This window comes from Euleptes europaea, chromosome 6 (assembly GCF_029931775.1).
Source record: "Euleptes europaea isolate rEulEur1 chromosome 6, rEulEur1.hap1, whole genome shotgun sequence".
Classification (NCBI taxonomy): Eukaryota; Metazoa; Chordata; class Lepidosauria; order Squamata; family Sphaerodactylidae; genus Euleptes; species Euleptes europaea.
In genome coordinates this window covers 12137522-12154334 of record NC_079317.1, presented here as the reverse complement: position 1 = coordinate 12154334, position 16813 = coordinate 12137522, and the positions used below count along the sequence as shown (strand labels likewise).

Below are 16813 nucleotides of genomic sequence, written 5' to 3'. Positions count from 1 at the left end.
GCGGAGGGGAAGAGCTGTGAAGTCTGCGCCGCCCTTCTTGACCGCTGCAGGCAGACTCAAAGCGGCTGACAACCGCCTCCCCTCCCCCTCCACAACAGACACCCTGGGAGGGAGGTGGGGCTGAGAGAGCTGTGACTAGCCCAAGGTCCCCCAGCTGGCTTCGTGTGGAGGGGTGGGGTTCTCCAGATCAGAGCCCCCGCTCCAGACCGCCGCTCTTAACCACTACATTGGTAAGGCGCAGGCGCTTGCCGCGGACTCCAGCCTCTGTGCGTGCGCAGAGCGCAAGGGAGGGCGGGCCGGGCCGGGGGCGAGGCCGCGTCTGCCGGGGGAAGGCCGAGCCCCAGCCGCAGCGCGAAGGACAGTGGACTGGCGCCCCGTTTAAAAAGTGGGGGGACCCCCTGCTTTAATGCCGTGGCCTGCCCAGCCGTGGAGACTCGCGGGGACCGGAGGCCCCTCGGGCAGCTCGATGGAAAAACGCTCCAGCGTTGTCGACGGGCGGTATCCTAGCAACCGCTCTCTCGCGCCGGAAGGAAGGAAGGAAGGGGACGGCCGGTGCCCGGCGAGAGACTACAAGTCCCGTCATGCACTGCAGCAGGCTTCCCTCGGTTCAGATGACCGGGCTCCTGCATCGTTAGCCGCGTTGCGTCTGGAGAGGTTTTCCCAGCCGGGAAAAAGTAGTTTCTCTTTTTCAGCGGTGAGAAAAGCTGCGCCTTCCAACAGCCCCCCCCCCGCCTTGACTCAAACATTAAATATACACTCTCTGTTTTACCGAGAAGAGGGACTCTCGTGGGTCCAACGTTACAGCCCCCTAGCTGATCTGCAAGCGTCGCTGCTCGCTTGCTTCTCCGTCTGCTAATATAGGGCGTATTTATTTCGTCTGCAATAAATACCCAGTGTGGCTTTGGCTGTGTGTTAATGGACGAGTGACATGCTGAAAAATATTTATTGACATACTCTTGCCTCATTTATACCACACCTTTGTCCCCGATGCGGAACCCAAACCTGCTTACTACACCATTCTCTTCTCCATTTTTAGAGCTGCCAGCTCCTGGTTGGGAAATATTTTGGGGGTGGAGCCCGAGGAGGGCGGGGCTTGGGGAGGGGCTTCAATGCCATAAAGTCCCATTGCCAAAGCGGCCGTTTTCTCCAGGTGAACTCATCTCTGTCGGCTGGAAATCAGTTATAATAGCAGGAGATCTCCAGCCACCACCTGGACGTTGGCAACTCTATCCATTTTATACTCACAACAGCCCTGCAAGGTAGACTAGTCTGTGAGTATGTGACTGGCCCAAGGTCCCCCAGCAAGCTTCCATGGCAAAGTGGGGATTCACACCCGGGTCGGCCAGATTCTATGTCAAAAGGGTGAACAGTTTTTTGGGGGGAGTGCTAGAGCGTCTCCGGCACTTCCGTGTCAACACGGAAGTGATGCCATCGCGCCAGGGATGCTCATTGCTGCCCCCCGCCCCGCCCCCTGGTAACCCTACAGTGTAAAACAAGAGTCTGCCTAGTAAACGTCGGGATGTGACGTCGCCCCATGGGTCAGGAATGACCCGGTGCTTGCACAGGGGGACCTTGACCTTTCGTTGCCTTTTTAAAACATTTTCCAAAAAAAAAGCAGAACCCAACAAGCCTTCCGATAGGAGGAAAACCTATTTAAGGCGGAGCGAACGACCAAACTGTGGCTTTGATTGGTGGGAGCCGCCTGCTCCCGCCCCTCTCCAAGCCGCGACCGAGTCTCTCTTAAAAGGGCATTTCCGCAAAGGGGGGGGCGTGTCTTTCAGGTTTCGGTCCCAGCTGCCGCCCTTGGCGCTGGCGTTTCATGGGTTAACGCGCCTCTCGCGCTTTTCCTTCGCCGTCTCCTGCGCAGGCGCAGCCGGGGCGGGCGTGTGCGGAGGGGGCCCCGGCAGCGGAGGATGGCGGGCGGCTGCCCGGGCCTGAGGACGGACTGCGAGGCGCTGCTCAGCGCCTTCCGGGAGGCCGACAGCGTCCGCTTCGAGGACTTCGCCTCGCTGTGGCGGCAGCGCCGCTTCCACACCCTCTTCTAGTGAGCCCGGCGGGGGTGGCGTTGCCAATCTCCAGCTGGGGCCGGGAGATCTCCCGGAATTGCCACTCCAGGCGGCAGAGATCAGTTCCCCTGGGGGAAGTCGGACTCTAGGGCGCTATACGCTACTGAAGCCCCGCCCCTCCCAAGCCCCGCCCCTCGATAGGCTCCAGGGATTTCCCAACCCAGAGTTAAGAACGTAAGAAGATAAGAAAAGCCCTGCTGGATCAGACCCAGGCCCATCCAGTCCAGCAGTCTGTTCACACGGCGGCCAACCAGGTGCCTCCAGGAAGCCCCCAAACAAGACAGCTGCAGCAGCACCATCCTGCCTGTGCTCCACCGCACCCAAAATAATGGGCATGCTCCTCTGATCCTAGAGAGAATAGGTATGCAGCATGACCAGTATCCATTCTAACGAACAGCCATGAATACCCCTCTCCTCCATGAATATGTCCATTCCCCTCTTAAAGCCCTCCAAGCTGGCAGCCATCACCACATCCTGGGGCAGGGAGTTCCGCAATTTAACTATGCGTTGTGTGAAAAAAATGCTTCCTTTTATCTGTTTTGAATCTCTCGCCCTCCAGCTTCAGCAGATGACCCCACGTTCTAGTGTTATGAGAGAGGGAGAAAAGCCGCTCCCTGCCCACTCTCTCCAAACCATGCATAATTTTATAGACCTCTATCATGTCTCCCCTCAGCCGCCTTCTTTCCAAGCTAAACAGCCCTAAGCGTCTTAACCGCCCCCCGTAGGACAGTTGCTCTAGTCCCCTGATCATTTTATTTGGCAACTCTAGAACCTCTTGGCTTTGCATACTGGGGCTACAAAGCTGGGGAGGCATCTGGCTCTGAAGCATGTGTGCAGAATATTCTCTCTTTGGGGAACAGAACCTTGCTTAACGCAAGGGGCATAGTTACATGGGGGAACTCCCTGCCCCCGGATGTGGTGATGGCTGCCAACTTGGAAGGCTTGAAGAGGGGAGCGGACAAGTTCATGGAGGAGAGGGCTATCCATGGCTACTAGTCCAAATGAATACTAGTCATGATGTATACCTTTTTTTTCCAGGATCGGAGGAGTAGGCCTATTATAACAGGTACTGTGGAAGACCGGCAGGATGGTGCTGCTGCAGTCATCTTGTTTGTGGGCTTCCTAGAGGTACCTGGTTGGCTGCTGTGTGAACAGACTGCTGGACTTGGTGGACCTTGGTATGGTCCAGCATGGCCTTTCTTATTTTCTTATATACAGGCTTCCGGGTCAGAGGATGCACCTGTCCATAATAAGGGAGTGTGGTGTACTGGTCAGGGTGCTGGGCTTCAAATGTCCCTCTTGTCATGAAGGCTTCTTGAGGGGGTAGTCCTTGGGACAGCCACCGTTAATAGGCCTGGCCTGCCTTGCAGGGTGGTTGTGTGGAACAGAGAACTGCGTTGCCCCATTCTGAATTTCTTCAGGATTTTCTGGAGCATTTTCCGAGTCTGCTCAAGGGAGGCAACAGTTGGGCCCGACCCCTCTCCTGCATTTTAATTTTTAGATTTAGGATGTTTATTAAACACTTTTCCTTCCTTCCTCTTGAGCATCGCGGGGCCAGTTTGCCCTTGTTTTTTCTGTTGTTAGTCTTCAGAGTTTTGTTGTATATTATCTATGAGCTCAATGTGCCCTTCTTTTTTGCCTAGTGGGAAAATAAGACCCCTGGAGCGGAATAAATTCGCCAGAGAGGCCCTGGCTCTCGTCTGGCCGTATTTCCTGCCTCCCTGCAGTTTCCAAATCCGAGTCGGTGCTCTTTATATGCTCTACGGGTTGTACAACGTGCAGCTTTGTCAGCCGAAGCAAAAGGTAAATTCAACCAGAACCTGTTTGCCTCCCATCCATTTTCTCTTCCCATACCCCCCCCAATACCTGTGATTTTATTCTGTTGTATCTTAACTACAGCAGTCTTGGGGATTTTAAATAAGGCTAGTTTAGTACAGTAGTTAGTAGGTGGTGAGTTCAGGAAGTCCTGGGTTCAAATCTTGCCGTTGTTACAAGTGTGCGTACAAGTGTCACAATGTTGTACACACACACCCGCTTCTAATTTGGGCCGGTGAGCATGCTGCAGGCTTGCCAGCCAAGGCAGGCAGCCCCCCTGAACTGATCTGGGCTGGCGAGCCTGCTGCGAGCAGGTACACATGGCAGATCTGGGCTGGTACACATGGCCCGGCCCGACCAAATGACGTTTATGTTATATCCGGCCCTTGTAACAAAGGAGTTCGACGCCCCTGCTTTATTTTCTACTGAGAGGGCTTCCTCTTGGCAGTCTACGGTTTATTTCTTAAACTTAAGATCCTTTTACATGTTTCTTTTCTCGTGGGGGCGAGGAACCTTAACGCACTTCCCCCCGTTTCTTTCTTAAACTGCCCTGAGGTCACTCATTTCACCAGAGCTATCTCCCAGTAAGCTCTTAGGAATCACTGTATAAACTTTAGGGCTGTTTTCCTTATATAACTGGTTGTGGATCCTGTCCTGATCAAAAAACAAACAAACCCAAAATTTGTTTCTTTTTACTCCTGAGGAGAAGATCCTCCACCAGACAGCTCACACTGCTGTTTCTAAGCTCTGTCTGTTCACTTCTCTCCCAGACAACTCTCGGATCTGAACTGTCCGAGTTCTGATTGCCCCTCTCCGAATTCTGTTCCAACTCCCTGTCAATCACGGGGGTTCTGTGACCGGGACAACTCTTTGGAATGCAGCTGTCCGTCAACAGCCCCACCGACAGAACTGGTCTGCAATAAATCTGTATCAAGGATGGGGAACGTTTTCTTCCAGCAAGCGAAGTGAGCCAGTTGTCTGCTCCCATTCCCTGAACAACTTTGGAATCCGTCATGCTTCAGTGCCCATGTGGCGCTTATGTGTATACACATGCACACCTACTGATGCTAGTCACTTAGATCTAGATGTGCAGGCACAAATGTTTGTGGCTGTGGAAATTTTCCCATTTTGTAGTGGAGTTTCAGTGGCTGCTTTACTTATTTTCCTTTAAAGAATCATCGGCAATGTGTAGTTCTGCGTAGATATGAAACTTTTTTTGTGAAAAACTGAAATTCTGTGCATGCAGTACTTACTTCCTTGTCAAGCCTATACTTATTTTGCTGCTTTAACAACGTTAAATGTGTCATCTATAATGCATATAGTATTATAGTATATGCAGTTGTACTAATGGGTATATTTGTGGAATTTAAAAGTATAAATGCCTTAACATATTTTGTTAATGTAACACACACACACCATTTTCACCCATATTTCCCACTTTTCCGTTTTTTTGGGGAAAGCCCTTGTTCTCTTTTTGTTTTGATTTTTTGGGTTTTTTTCTGTTCTGGTCCTTCACCTATCTTGTTCTGCCCAGGGTTTGCTCAGGGTTTGCCATTTCTATGAAGTGGCCTTAGTTTTTAGGTAACAATCACTGCTGCTGCAATTCGTATCTTTCACCTGGTTAGCAATATGGGTTTTTCTAGCTTATGTTGTATTTAGATTATATTTCTGTCCTGAATCTGAAAAAATACCTGCGTGATTCTTGTTCCAGATTAGAGTTGCGCTCAAAGATTGGTCCGAAGTCATAAAATTCCAACAGGAACTGTTAAACGCCCTGCATTATGATGCTGCTTATGTTTTCTGGAAGCTCCGCGCAGACAGAGCGTTCTACTTCACAGCGATGCCGAAGCTAGTGAGTGACCGAACCTTTTAAATGGAATTGTCAGTCACCTTACATTCCTTTTGTAGGGAAGGGAAAACAGGACTGGATCTATCTGATCATGAATTCTTGTAACAAATTCTTGTACCTATTGTGTACTAAAAGCGAACTCTTAAAATCTTTTAAAAATCTGTCTTACACATGCGGTTTTTCCAAGTTCTGTTTGAGATTCAAAAACAGAGATTCAAAACAAGTATTTCTTCACACAACGCGTAGTTAAATTGTGGAACTCCCGGCCTCAGGATGTGGTGATGGCTTCCATCATGGAAGGCTTTAAGAGGGAAGTGGACATGTTCATGGAGGAGGGGGTATTGATGGCTGCTAGTAAAGATGGATACTGGACATGATGTATACCTATTTTTCCAGGATCATGCCTGTTGTATTGGGTGCTTTGGAACACAGGCAGGATAGTGCTGCTGCAGTCGTCTTGTTTGGGGGCTTCCTAGAGGCACCTGGTCGGCCACTGTGTGAACAGACTGCTGGACTTGATGGACCTTGGTCTGATCCAGCAGGGCCTTTCTTATGTTCTTTGTAGAGCTCATAACTAGCTATGTTGGTAGCTCTGACCTGGATGGTCCAGGCTAGCTTGATCTCATCACATCTCAAAGCTGAGTAGGGTTGGCCCTGGTTAGTATTTGGGTGGGGGACCACCAAGGAAGGCCAGGGTTCCTGCAGGTAGGAAGGCAGTGGGAGAACCCCCTCTGAATGTCTGTTGCCTTGAAAACCCTAAGGGGTCACCATAAATTGGCTGCGGCTTGATGTCCCCTCCCCCAAAACGTCATTGACAAGCAAAGGAATAAGGGAAAACTGAGTCAAGAGACCTGTGGAAGGTGTAGGAATACCGCACTGTTTTTTCCAAGAGCGACTTGAAGATTCTGGTTTTCTACTGAAAAATGGAAAGTTTAGGAAAGCCATGTTTTTAAGACGTTGCTTGAGAAACCAGGTAAAGTTGATGGTAAATATTGCTATCTATTTTGCCTCTCATTTTCTTTTTTTAAATTCTGACATGTGACCTTCTCCCCTTAGCTGTCATTTAGGACTAAACAGGTGTCGCGCAAACAAGCGGAGACAAAGAAGGAATTTAAGGACCCAAGTGACAGAGTTGCCACACTTTTAACCGACAACGTCTTAGAGGTATGGTGGTTTGTTCCTCTGCGCTGGGGGTGGGGAGGTCGTTGTGAATTTCCTGCATTGTGCAGGGGGTTGGACTAGACGACCCTGGAGGTCCCTTCCAACTCTGAGAGCCAGCATGGTGTAGTGGTTAAGGGCGGTTGACTCTAATCTGGAGAACCGGGTTTGATTCCCAACTCCTCTACATGAGCAGCAGACTCTAATCTGGCGAAATGGGTCGGTTTCCCAACTCCGACACATGAAGCCAGCTGGGCGACCTTGAGCTAGTCACAGTTTGCTCCGAACTCTCTCAGCCCCACGTACCTCACAAGGTGCCTGTTGTGGGGAGAGGAAGGGTAGGAGATTGTAAGCCGGTTTGAGTCTCCTTAAAAGGTAGAGAAAGTCAGCATATAAAAATCAACTCTTCTTCTTCATCTTTATGTATTTAACAAATATTAAGTCCCTCTTGCTCTGATTCTCAGGAATGGAGAGTGGGCTAGGATCTTTGTGCATGGGTGCAAGACTGCTTTGCCACTTTCTTTTCTTTTTAAGGAATTTGAAAACGTTCATAAGCACTACCAGAAAATGAAGTGCCTGATTTCCATGGACAAATCCCAGCCCGACAAGGCTCTTAGTATGACGAAAGATAGCTTTGTAGACAACGTCAAGAATATTATCCTGGAGCATCAGCAATGGCAGAAGAACAGGCTGGTATGTGACTTGAGTGTTTTTGTGTGCATTGTCTTGACTGTTGTGTCTTTGAAGTCTTGTATTGGTCCCACATCTACAGGGCCTTCGCAACTGTGGCACCAAAACTCTGGATCTCTCTCTCCCCAGGGAGACTCGTCCATCCCTTTCTGTTGCCATTTTCTGCCAGCGGTTGAAGACTTTAGTTTCGTTTGACATTTTCTCAGCTCTCCCTCCGTCCTTCCTAATGGAAACAATTAGGAACAACGGTGGTTGTTTTTAGGTTTTTGCATGCATTTTAGCTCTGGTTTTAATTGATATGGGGGTTTTGTTTTTTTATTTTTTAAAAAAGATTTTAGGTTTTATTATGTATGTTTTAGTTAGACAACCAAAAAAAGAGAAAAAAGAACTCAATCAAAAAAGTACAGGGAATATAAGGGTTGAGATGAAAACTAAAAAATTCTTATAAAGTAATATATTTATTAGGAGTACACAAAAGAATGGATTAAAACACTGGGCCTAAAAAACAGGCTACATATAAAACCACCAGTATAAACAGTTACAAAAATAATCAACACCGTTGATGATATACAATTATAAATGACCAAAATGATTAGGGGACTGAGCAACTGCCCTATGAGGAGTGGTTAAAACACTTAGGGCTGTTTAGCTTGGAAAGAAGGCGGCTGAGGGGAGACATGATAGAGGTCTATAAAATTTTTGGAGCGAGTGGACAGGAAGAAGTTTTTCTCCCTCTCCCATAATACTAGAATGCGGGGTCATCTGCTGAAGCTGGAGGGTGAGAGATTCAAAACTGATAAAAAGAAGTATTTTTTCACACAACGCATAGTTAAATTGTTGAACTCCCTGCCCCAAATTGTGGTGATGGCTGCTGCCAACTTGGATGGCTTTAAGAGGGGAGTGGACATGTTCATGGAGGAAAGGGGTATTCATGGCTACTAGTTAAATGAATACTGGTCATGATGTATACCTATTCTCTCCAGGATCAGAGGAGCATGCCTATTATCTTGGGTGCTGTGGAACACAGGCAGGATGGTGCTGCTGCAGTCGTCTTGTTTGGGGGCTTCCTAGAGGCACCTGGCTGGCCACTGTGTGAGCAGACTTCTGGACTTGATGGGCCTTGGTCTGATCCAGCAGGGCTTTTCTTATGTTCTTAACAGACCATTACCTTTTTGGCCTCTTAGGCCTTCTTCTGTGGTCAAATTAGATGAAACATGATGATTAAACAACACATCCAGAAATGCACTTTGCAAGGTATTTTATCAGAAATTTATAAACCTTAAAAGGGAAGGAGAAGGAGAGCCAAATTAATATAACAGATATAATTACTATAGATACAATTACTATAGCTGCTTAGCTTCCTAACTTTCATGAACTTGGCCTATTCAGGCTGCCGTTGAGGAGATATAAGCATATTAAATGTTTGTCTGGTTTGCTGGAGTCTTGGAGGATGTCTAGTGTATGATTGAAGTCTGTTGCCGGTCTCCCTTGGCAATTTATAAGCATATTTATTTATTAAAGTAGTTATACCCTAGCTTTTCTTGTGGCTGTGGCCGGGATGGTCAGACAGTATTCATCTCGCTTGGAGGGGAAGTCATTACAAAGCTGATCTAAGTAGGAGGAAGGAATCGGCTTTTTAAAAAATAACAGGTATCCATCTTCGATCCCTGTTGTGATGCAGATACATGTGTGTTTCCAGTATGTGCTCCTGTTCAGGGTTTTCCCATGTGCAGTACTAATGTCTGCAGTTCCTCTTGGTTGTATGACCGTCTTTTTTCTCTGTGTTGAAGTCTTTATGTTGAATTGTCTCATCTTCCAGGAGCCATCCTTTAAGAGCAGGAAGGAAGAAGCTGTAAATGAAAAAGAAGGGTCTTCGCAAGAGTCGGAAGTAAGGAAGTTCCTGTGGTGATTCCCGGTATTAAGGGGCGTTAAGAGTTGGAAGGTACCCCTAGGGTCAACGAGTCCAAGCCTCTGCTCAATGCAGGAAATTCACAACTACCTCCCCCCCCAACACCCCCAGTGACCCCTGCTCTATGCCCAGAGGAAGGCAAAAAAACCCTCCAAAATCCCTGGCCATTTCTGGCCTAGAGGGAAATTCCTTCCTGACCCCAAAGTGGCAATTGGCATTTCCCTGGGCATGTAAGAAAGGGCTACGGGAACCAAACACTGATGCAACCCTTATCTAACCTACTTTCATTTCTGGTTTAATTGGGCATAGAGCAAGGGTCACTGGGGGAGTGGGGTGGGGAAGTAGTTGTAAATTTCCTTGGTCGTGCAGAGGATTGGACTAGATGGCCCTGGAGGTCGCTTCAACTGTTTCTAACTGCAGGAGTGCCAATGGTATCTGGGGACAAATTGGTATCTCTTCCTAGTGATTAGACGCCTGTGGATTGCTTAAGGTAGTCACACACATGAAGCTACCTTATACTGAATCAGGCCTGGTCCCTTTAACTGGAGATGCCAGGGACTGAACCTGGGACCTTCTGCATGCCAAGTAGAGGCTCTTCCTCTAAGCCATGGCCCCTCGCAAAAGTCAGGAATACATGAAGCTGCCTTCTACTGAATCAGACCCTTGGTCCATCAAGGTCAGTATTGTCTGCTCAGACTGGCAGTGGCTCTCCAGGGTCTCAGGCAGGGGTCTTTCACATCACCTACTTGCCTAGTCCCTTGAACTGGAGATGCCGGGGATTGAACCTGGGACCTTCTGCATGCCAAGCAGATGCTCTACCATTGAGCCACGGCCCCTCTCCACATCTGTCTTTGGATTGCATCTGTCTCAGAGGCACTCTTTAGCATGGGTACAAGAGCTGTCCGGACAAGCCTTAAGATGCAGCAATTCCAGTTGCAGCAACAAACTGTGATCTTATTCAGCCACCTTGTTTGAATGTCAGCTCCGAACTTTGCTTCACTGTGTAATATTAATAATTCTTTTTCAATTTAAAAAGGGGCAGGGGAGGTAACATGTGAACCTGGGTCTGGGCTTTTTTTAACTTTTATTTTTTTCCCCAGGGATCCGAAAGAGCCAGAGCCTTAGCCAGCATCAAAGCCAAGTCTTACTCTATGGTTGCTCAGGTGTGTGTGTATGCAGTCTGTGGGCTTTGGGAAGATCTGTGCCGTCGTGATTGTGCGTATTGAAATGCGTGCAATCCCGAAACAGTTAGTTTCAATCCCGATACAATTACTGGATTATCGCTGAAATTGCTGTCTTGGTTCACCTTCCCTGCTTTTCGGCTATTTCATATGATGTAAGAGTTCTGGAAACTTGAAAAGCTCATAAGAACATAACAAAGGCCATGCTGGATCAGACCGAGGTCCATCAAGTCCAGCAGTCTGTTCACACAGTGGCCAACCAGGTGCCTCTAGGAAGCCCACAAATGATGACTGCAGCAATATCCTGCCTGTGTTCCACAGCACCTAATATATTCGGCATGCTCCTCTGATCCTGGAGAGAATAGGTATGCATCATGACTAGTATCCATTTTTACTAGTAGCCATGAATACCCCTCTCCTCCGTGAACATGTCCACTCCCCTCTTAAAGCCTTTCAAGTTGGCAGGCATCACCACATCCTGGGGCAGGGAGTTCCACAATTTAACTATGCGTTGTGTGAAGATATACTCCCATGCTCTTCCGCCAGCAGAAGTTAGCATGATGCAGTAACTAGCTGTTATTGAACACCTGCTGGTTCAGCTCACGTTTCCCTTGCCGGTGGCCTTCTGTGATTTCTGCTGATGTTTCTGTGCCAATTTGGATGCATCTGGTCTATACAGTCAGCTGTGTGTTCTCACACGAGTTGAACGTATGCTTCCAGCTGCCGCCGCCTCCAATTTTTAAAAGGCATGAATTTTTTTTTAAAAAGATCAGTTTGAGATGGTTCGATTTAAGTCTTATGGCTAGGGGAGTACAGCGTACGGTCACTTGAAGGTTGAAGAATTACATCAGGGGTGTCAAACGGAAGGCCCAAGGGCCGGATCTGGCCGGCCTGTGAGCCTGCTGAGGCAGCCACCCCCCCCCTCCCCTGTCCTGATCTGGGCTGGTGAGGCACAGCCCAGCCTGACCAAATGACATGTATGTCATATCCGGCCCTCATAACAACTGAGTTCAACACCCATGGATTACATGGTTGAATGTTTTGCTTTTTCAGAATATTGTGACTTTGTGAGTATGTTTATCAGAATTGGTTCTCTCTCCCCTCCCCCGGTTACTTACTTTTTTTTCTGTCTGGATTTAAAACTTTTAGGTTTCCAAGTCAAGACGGCATCGTCAAGTTCAGCTAGAGTCTTCTGCGTCAGGGCCCGATCATGGAGTAACTAGATCTCCTAGGGCTAAAAGAAGCATTGAGAGATTACAGCCAGTGATGACGAGCCGCTTTCTACAAAACAGAGGTAGCTAGGGATGAGCTTTTGCCTCTAGAAACTGTATTCATTCCATAACGGTGTGCTTCTTAATACGGGGTGGGGGGAGGCGAAGTCCTGTAAAAAACTGTTATTTTTGTTGTTATTTTTTTTTTGGAGCATTCCCACTCCCCCCAATTTTTCCTTTTGAAAAAAATTGGAAAATTCTGGGGAGCACTGGGGAAAATGCCAGTGGAATACTTTCTCTGTAACAGGTGAAATGCTTCTTAACGCAAATTTGTCCTCATTCAAAGGATGGGTGTGAGACAAATCTGCATTAGATAATTCCTGCGTGTGCTGTAGATATAACTTGTTTGCAGGGATGTGTTTGTTGTTGAGACGTGAACAGTTCTGGCGTCTGTTAACACGATGCATGTTTAGCATAATGCAACTGGAGAAAAAGGGGGAACAAAGAGACTCAACCTAAAAGTCAATAGAAACCAAAGGGGTTGAGCTAAATATCTTAAGATAGCAACCAATAAATCTATATTTATTATATATTGTGCACAATTGTATTTAAAAACACGGGCCCAAGTATACAGGCTTCCTAAAGCGGATGTTCCTAAAGAGATATTATATACATGTTACGGAGGGTCACTGTTAACCCTGTTGCATTTTGCACCAAGTGAAGCTTCTGGGATTTCTTCACCGGCTCTACACGTGTAGAGCACCTTGCGGTAATCTAAATGCTTGCTCTTTACCCGCTTAAAAGAAAACTAGAAATAACAGAATGCAGGAGCAGCAGTATATCCTAGCTTTCCGCTTTAGTCAGTTTAGTTCTAATATTTTTTCCAGGTCCTTGTTAGTGTCTGTGTAAATTCTGCCGTTCCTGGCCTGATACGGGCAGACTGGGGATGCTTCAGTTATGGATAGATCTAACAAAGGGAGATCCAGGGGGGTTGGAAGTTGCGTAGCCGATAGAGGTATTCCTGATCCTGACGGCGTTGTTTCAGAGTTAGTCGTATTGAATTTTGTGGTTGCCAAGACTTGTTGCTGAAAAGAGGTGTCTTCTGTTGGTGGGGCAAGAGTGTAGTTGGCACATCTGTCTTGAATGGATTTAGCGTGGAGGATTCGGAGGTGTTACCTAGAATTGAATCAGTAGCTTTTAAGATTGCTTGCATGACCTGCAGACTGGCATTAAGTTTATTTGTTAGGGAGTCTGTTTTGGTAGCGTTATCAGTTCGTAGGAGTGGACATCTCATGTTGTTTTTAAATACTCTTTGCGGAAAGATATTATATGAGTGAAGAAGGTCTCTCCTATGTAGCAAGATATCTGGCGTACTAGGCTTCATAAATGTCATCACGAGTCTTTGGGACCCCTTTGTTGCAATATCCTAGCAGAACTAACAGTGTATCAACTGGTACCCAACCTCTTATATGAAACCGTTTCCAACACTCACAGTAGTGTATTCAAAAATGTATTAGTACATACATAAACGTGACTCCAGTGTGAACTTGAAATGAAGAAATAGTTTCTTCTAATTTTGCTGCTCTCTTTGCAGAGACATCGCAAGTAGTAGAGAAAGAAGGGGCTGTTGGGGCCCTCAGTATGCCTGTGATAGCGGAGAGTGAGGCTGAAGAAGAGGATGACGAAGAGACCGATCATTCTAGCGATGAAGGTATGCTGTAGGGCTAGGTTCCCGAACGTGGTGCCTGTGGGCGCCATGGCACTCGCCATCACTTCCCTCTGCAGCCGTTGAGCTTTTTAGAAAGTGGGTGGGGCCGTTGCAAAGCAGGGGTTGTTATTGGTTGCCTTCATTCAAAGGGATGGGTTTTCCACTGGAGGATTAGAAGGACCAGTAAGCACTTGAGCTTTCCTCAGTCCGCGTGTGGTTTCATTCCCCCTTCAGGATTTCCTTCTTCCCAGGAGATATGAGGTATTCCGTTTGGCTCCGCCTCCTGTAGCAGCCATTTTGGGTTTGGCGCCGCCTCCTGTGGCAGCCGTTTTGGGGTGGCGTTCATCGCTCCCCTCTTAAAATTCCAAATGTGCCACCAGGCTCAAAAAGGTTGCGGGACCCCAGCTGAAGGGTGTCTTGCATGTGACAGCAGCGGTGGAGGAGAGAACAAATCCCTCCCCTCTTGGTTATCTCCTCCACAAGGAGACGTATCAACTGTCCTGCAGCTGTATGACATGCAGGGGCAAATTTGCTCCCTGGATTTGCAAAAGCAGTTTAATTGCATTTGTGTAACGCACAAAGCAGCAGTTTGCATTGAGGTTCATTCAGCAGTGGCCCATTTCTGTCTCTCTGCAGGAACCTTTTTAGTTGTAAGAGGCACAGACCTTCCCTTGAATTATAGAATCATAGAGTTGGAAAGGACCACCAGGGTCATCTAGTCCAACCCCCTGCACAATGCAGGAAATTCACAACTACCTCCTCTCCCACACACTCCAGTGACCCCTACTCCATGCCCAGAAGATGGCCAAGGTGCCCTCCCTCTCATCATTTGCCTAAGGTCATAGAATCAGCATTGCTGACAGATGGCCATTTAGCCTCTGCTTAAAAACCTCCAGGGAAGGAAAGCTCACCACCTCCTAAGGAAGCCTGTTCCACTGAGGAACCGCTCTGTTAGAAAATTCTTCCTGTAACTGGTTGACAGATCACACCCAAAGAGTGCTTGTTAATGGTTCCTCATCCACTTGGAGAAAAGTGACTAGTGGAGTGCCTCAGGGATCTGTCCTCGGCCCTGTGTTGTTCAGCATCTTTATAAATTATTTGGATGAAGGAATAGAGGGGATTCTTATTAAATTTGGGGATGATACTAAATTGGGAGGGATAGCAAATAAGATAGAAGACAGAGCCTGGATACAGGATGAGCTTGACAGTCTGGAGAACTGGGCTAAAACTAATAAAATGAATTTCAGAGGAGATAAATGTAAAGTTCTGCATTTAGGTAGGACAAATCAAATGCATAATTATAGGATGGGGTAAGACTTGTTTTGGCAGTAGTGTGTGTGAAAAGGATCTTGGGGTCTTAATAGACCAAACATTGAACATGGGTCAGCAGTGTGATGCTGTAGCTAAAAAGGCAAATACGATCTTGGGCTGTATCAACAGAAGTATAGTGCCCAGATCATGCAAAGTGATGGTATCGCTTTACTCTGTTCGGGTTAGACCTCACCTAGAGTATTGTGTTCAGTTTTGGGCACCGCAATTTAAGAAAGATGTAGACAAGCTGAGTACCCAGCTTGCTGGGGGTAAAGGGAAGATGACTGGGGAAGGCACTGGCAAACCACCTAGGAAACGTCGGGATGTGACGTCACCCCATGGATCAGGAATGACTCGGTGCTTGCACAGGGGACCTTGACCTTTTAGACAAGCTGGAACGTGTCCAGAGGAGGGCAACCAAGATGGTGAGGGGTCTGGAGACCATGTCCTAAGAGGAAAGGTTGAAGAAGCTGGGTATGTTTAGCCTGAAAAGAAGGCTGAGAGGTGATATGATAACCATCTTCAAGTACTTGAAGGGCTATCATATAGAGGAGGGTGGCGAGTTGTTTTCTGTTGCCCCAGAAGTTCAGACCAGAACCAACGGGTTGAAATGAAATCAAACGAGTTTTCGGCTAAACATTAGGAAGAACTTTATGAGAGTCAGCTCATTTCCTCAGTGGAACAGGCTTCCTCGGGAGGTGGTAAGCTCTCCTTCATTGGGGAGAAAGGCCAGGTTCTATAAAGTAAGTCAATAAAACCCTACGCTGACTTCTTATCGTTTTGTTCTCTTTCAGAGTTCATCCCATCTAAGAAGAAAAGGATTCTTTAAAAGGGTCACCCAAACAAAAATTGTCTTTGATTGAACTGTGAAGGCTGCCAGTGGGAGGGGCAGAGATGGTGGCACAGCATATGCCCACTCCCCTGTTAACAGGGCACAAAGCAGAAACATTCTCTATGGAAAGAGAGCTCGAATGCAACATAGTGTTACATACTTCAGAAGGGCTGTTATGTATGTAAACTTCTACAGAGACCTTGCGCTGAAAGTAGATTTTTGGTAGAAAACCTTTTTTTCAAAATCCTTAAACTCTGTCCGTTACATAGAAGTGTGTGTCATCACAGCACAATTATTGATTTTTACAGTACCAGTGATTGCATAAAATATACTGAATTAAATTATTATTACTATTCTTTTGCAACTTTGTATGTATTCGTGTTGTCCGTGTTCATGGAGGAGAGGGGTATTCATGGCTACAAGTAAAAATGGATGCTAGTCATGATGCATACCAGGATCAGAGGAGCATGCCTCTGTGGAACACAGGCAGGAGAATACTGCTGCAGTCGTCTTGTTTGGGGGCTTCCTAGAGGCACCTGGTTGGCCACTGTGTGAAGAGACTGCTGGACTTGATGGCCCTTGGTCTGATCCAGCAGGGCCTTTCTTATGTTTCTTATGTTAAGGCTTTAAGAGGGGAGTGGACATGTTCATGGAGGAGAGGGGTATCCATGGCTACTAGTCAAAATGAAAACTAGTCATGATGCACACCTATTCTAAGAACATAAGAAAGGCCCTGCTGGATCAGACCAAGGCCCATCAAGTCCAGCAGTCTGTTCACACAGTGGCCAACCAGGTGCCTCTAGGAAGCCACAAACAAGAAGAGTGTAGCAGCACCATCCTGCCTGTGTTCCACCGCACCCAAAATAATAGGCATGCTCCAGGATCAGAGTTACATGCCTATTATATTAGGTGCTGTGGAACACAGGCAGGATAGTGCTGCTGCCGTCGTCTTGGTTGTGGGCTTCCTAGAGGCACCTGGTTGGCCACTGTGGGAACAGACTGCTGGACTTGATGGACCTCGGTCTGATCCAGCACGACCTTTCTTATGTTCTTATGTCCTAGCTGTGGTTGTGATTGGGGATT

General features: G+C 47.4%; 1 protein-coding gene across 1 annotated transcript; it reads left to right on the top strand.

Moving 5' to 3' along the window:
• Positions 1–1913: 1913 nt before the first annotated feature.
• On the top strand, positions 1914–15727 carry SNAPC1 (small nuclear RNA activating complex polypeptide 1). Its single transcript, XM_056851226.1, has 10 exons — positions 1914–2044; positions 3710–3869; positions 5593–5733; positions 6787–6894; positions 7423–7581; positions 9398–9466; positions 10588–10650; positions 11818–11962; positions 13474–13590; positions 15693–15727. The coding sequence occupies exons 1-10, from the start codon at positions 1914–1916 to the stop codon at positions 15725–15727; spliced, it is 1128 nt and encodes a 375-aa protein (XP_056707204.1).
• Positions 15728–16813: the final 1086 nt, after the last annotated feature.